Consider the following 3744-nt stretch of genomic DNA (forward strand, 5'->3'; position numbering starts at 1 on the left):
CAAACACAGATATAAAAAAAAACATTTACTTTTTCAGAATGCCTTTTAGTTTTGTTTGCAGAAAATGAAACCCAGATTTGCTTCATACTTCACCTTTACTGAAATAAAAGTCAAGAAAATGTTAGATCTTTCTTTTCCTGTTTTGGACCAGTACAAGCATTTCTGTGAGGAGATCCAGACCCGTCAGTACCGCTCCCTGGAAGTCCTGCTTGGTTCAGATTACGGTCCTCCTGCTGACATCTGGAGCGTCGCCTGCATGGTGATGAAAACACCACGCTAGTTTTAACATGACGTTATTCCTTTAAATGGAATATAGATATAACACCTCCTGTAATAGTGAATTAAAGTTACATTTTGGGGAGTTTTGCTGCTCAGCAGAAGTTATTACAGAAGGTTTAAGAAAACTTGTATTTTATACACATGCAACGAAAGAACTGTGATAAATGTGTTAGTGATGTCAGGTCTAATTATCCTCTAATTCATCAAGAGCGAGTAGAGAAATTTGACTCTGCACATCAAATCTGTGACCTGCTGTGAGGTTCATCAATTATTTACGCCGTATAAAGTCGTGCTTAGGGCGCAGTAAAAAAAAAAAGTTCCAAATAAAAATAACACATCCATTAAATTGACCTTCAGTCTGGATCACACAACAGAAACTAGAAAGTTCCTGGAGAAACTTTGCCACGTTGCAGCCATTTTTAAATGTTGATTTGAAAGTACTGTGTGTTGGGGCATTGCTCTCAGCTGCCAACACAACAAATTTAGCCTAATATCTTTAAAAATGGCTGATGTATAGTTTGTCTCTATGTGTCCCTGTGATGGACTGGAGACCCGTCCAGGGTGTACCCCGCCCCTCGCACAGTGATTGCTGGACATGGGCACCAGCGACCCCCGTGACCCAAAATGGAATAAACGGGTAAAGACAATGGATGGATGGATGGATGGTGTCTTTGTTTACAAATTAAGTCGCCATGGTAACTGGAAACACCCAAAAAAGTAGTAGTACGTATCACGGTGCTGAGCTGGTTATTGATAGAACATTTGTGGGAGTACATGTTGCAGTTCAGGCCGCTACCTTTTCTAGGCAATCCCAATAAACAACGCTTGAAATGGTTTCCATCTCGGTTTGATCGCACGTCTCAGCTGTGAACGTTCCTCTGAATCCCTGCAGGCCTTCGAGCTGGTCACTGGAGACTCTCTCTTCCACCCCGAAGCCCGGGAGTTCATTTCCCTGGAGGAAGGTGGGTTCAGTGCGGCGTGCTGACACTGATGGAGGCGCGGCGAGCAATGACACCGCACAGAGTCAGAGCACGCAGCTACTGGTTTGTGTCGTAAACTAGAGAAACGTCATTTCCTGCAAAACTGAGTGTTGAAGCTAAAAGAAGCCGAACACTGCCTCAAAGCCGAAAGTAGCAAAATGCTAGCTTTAAATAGCAAACATTAGCTCAAATATAAAAGTAGTAAGCAGCAAAAGGTTAGCTTGAAGCTTAAAGTAGCACCAATGCTAGATGAAAGTTGAGAAAAGCTGATAAGTTAAAATTAGTAAAAGGCTTGCTAAAAGCTACAAGTTGCAAAAGACTAGCTAGAAGCTAAATGTAGCATCACTGTAATTAAAAGCTAAAACTAATAAATGACAGAAAATTCTATAGCAGAATGGTACCTAAAAGCCAAAAGTTGCAAACTGGTAGCATAAAGTAGCAAAATATTAGCTAAAAGTTAAAAATGAGCAAAATACTAGTTAAAATCTTAATGTGGCAAATGCTATCCAAAAAAACAAAAGCTTAAAGTAGCCCAAGACTAGCTAAAAGTAGCACAAAGCTAACCATAAGGTAAAAATAGCAAAAGGATGACTAAATGCCAAAAGTAGTAAAAGGCCAGCTTGAAGCTAAAAGTAGCATCACAGTAAGTAAAATCTAAAAGTAGCAAAATGATAGCTAAATGCTAAGTGTAGCAGAACCGTACATAAGAGCTAAAAATAGCAAAACGGTAGCTTAAAATAGCAAAACATTAGCTCAAATATAAAAGTTGTAAAAGACTAGCTGCAGCAAAAGGTCAGCTTGAAGCTTAAAGTAGCGCCAAGGCTAGCTAAAAGTAGCACAAAGCTAACCATAAGATAAAAATAGCAAAAGACTGGTTAAATGACAAAAGTAGTAAAAGGCTTGCTTGAAGCTAAAAGTAGCATCACAGTAAGTAAAATCTAAAACAAGCTAAATGATAGCTAAATGCTAAGTATAGCAGAACGGCAACTAAAGCTAAAAGTACCCTAATGGTAGCTTACAGTAGTAAATTTGAGTACACAGTTTTGCTCCACCTCAAGTACTACATGTCATGCGAATTACAATAAAGTCTCCTTGAACCTTGAAAACATTAGCTAAAAGCAAAAGTAAAATACTAGCTACATGCTAATATGACAAAATGCTATCTGAAAAAGCAAAAGACTAACTAAAAGCAACAAAAGCTTAAAGTAGCCCAAGGCTAGCTAAAAGTTGCAAAAAGTTAAGCATAAGGTAAGAAAAAGCTAAAGGCTAGGTAGAAGCTAAAAGAAGTAAAATAACAGCTAAATGCTAGAAATAGCAGAACGGTACCTACAAACTAAAAGTGGCAGAGCACAAAGTGGAGGAGGACTCGCTGTGGCTAACCTTGAAGGGGGAACAGCCGAAAAAAAAAAAGAATAAAGGATTTTTAAAAAGAGCCAGCAGCTGACAAAGTATAAAAGCAGAACTCAAAAGTCGTCGCACCCACCTCCTGAATGAGCCGAACATTTTGATATACGAACGGCTGAAACAGCACAAGTCTACAAAATATTAAAAATATGCAAAACATTAAGCAAACAGAACAAGAATAATTGTGTTCATTTCAGACCACATCTCCCAGATCATTGAGCTGCTTGGTAAAATTCCTCCAGTCGTCGCTCTGTCAGGAAAATATTCTGCGGAGTACTTCACCCGTCGAGGTCAGTCTGCAGTTTGTCTCGTCGTCTTTGAGTATGTGTTGCCAGTCAGCACATGTTGTGTTTCTTTGTGCAGGTGATCTTCATCGCGGCGGTTCACTGAGGCTCTGGAGCCTTTACGATGTTCTAGTAGAGAAATACAACTTCCTGTTAGAGGAGGCCTCTGGATTCTCAGATTTTCTCCTTCACATGTTGGATTACCGCTCAGAGCGGAGGGCAACTGCTGCACGGTGCCTCCGACACCCGTGGCTGACCTCCGATTAACCTCCCAAAAGCCCTGCAGTCCTCAGCCTCATGCTTTCAGCTGCAACTTGCTGCTTTCAGGGGATTTTTATTTTATTTTTACACTCGGGGAATTCCTGCAAAATGTCATGATGTTTATATCAGAAATGGAATCTGCTCTGCTGGAGCCCCACAAGCACTTTAGGCTTTTTATTTTTTTACAGCTCCTTTTCTTTATTTTAAAAACAAATAACAAGTCCCATAATATGAAATCTTAATCTTTATGAGTTGTTTTTATACAATTATAGAGCTGACTCTGCACAGACAAATGGTAGTTTACTCATTTATCTTCCTCCAGGTACAGCAAAACAAGCAGCTTGTCAAGATTTTACTCATTTTAAATGGAAAATAAATGTATAGCAAACTCATTTTCTTTACGTAGTCACGTCATTGGGAACCATTATGTTATGGACGATACAAATCCATGCATGCAGAAACAGAAGGAACTCCAGTGAGCAGCAAAACGAACAGTCTTTTGTACAAGAAACACAAACATACATTATTTATGACAC

General features: G+C 39.4%; 1 protein-coding gene across 1 annotated transcript; it reads left to right on the forward strand.

The window, feature by feature from the left end:
* Nucleotides 1-118: 118 nt before the first annotated feature.
* On the forward strand, nucleotides 119-3214 carry LOC119429508 (SRSF protein kinase 3-like). The gene is made up of 4 exons (XM_037697123.1): nucleotides 119-259; nucleotides 1172-1241; nucleotides 2861-2953; nucleotides 3027-3214. Exons 1-4 carry the CDS (start codon nucleotides 119-121, stop codon nucleotides 3212-3214), a joined length of 492 nt encoding a protein of 163 aa, XP_037553051.1.
* The last annotated feature ends 530 nt before the right edge of the window (nucleotides 3215-3744 follow it).

Source organism: Nematolebias whitei, unplaced genomic scaffold (genome assembly GCF_014905685.2).
Source record: "Nematolebias whitei isolate Nwh7 unplaced genomic scaffold, NemWhi1 Nwh_scaf_1807, whole genome shotgun sequence".
NCBI classification, from domain to species: domain Eukaryota; kingdom Metazoa; phylum Chordata; class Actinopteri; order Cyprinodontiformes; family Rivulidae; genus Nematolebias; species Nematolebias whitei.

Excerpts from the sequence above, each read along its gene's own strand:
- LOC119429508 (XM_037697123.1), top strand. The coding sequence starts at position 119 with ATGTTAGATCTTTCTTTTCCTGTTTTGGACCAGTACAAGCATTTCTGT. Across the intron at positions 260-1,171 it reads TCTGGAGCGTCGCCTGCATG|GCCTTCGAGCTGGTCACTGG; the intron begins GTGATGAAAACA and ends GAATCCCTGCAG. Across the intron at positions 1,242-2,860 it reads GTTCATTTCCCTGGAGGAAG|ACCACATCTCCCAGATCATT; the intron begins GTGGGTTCAGTG and ends TGTTCATTTCAG.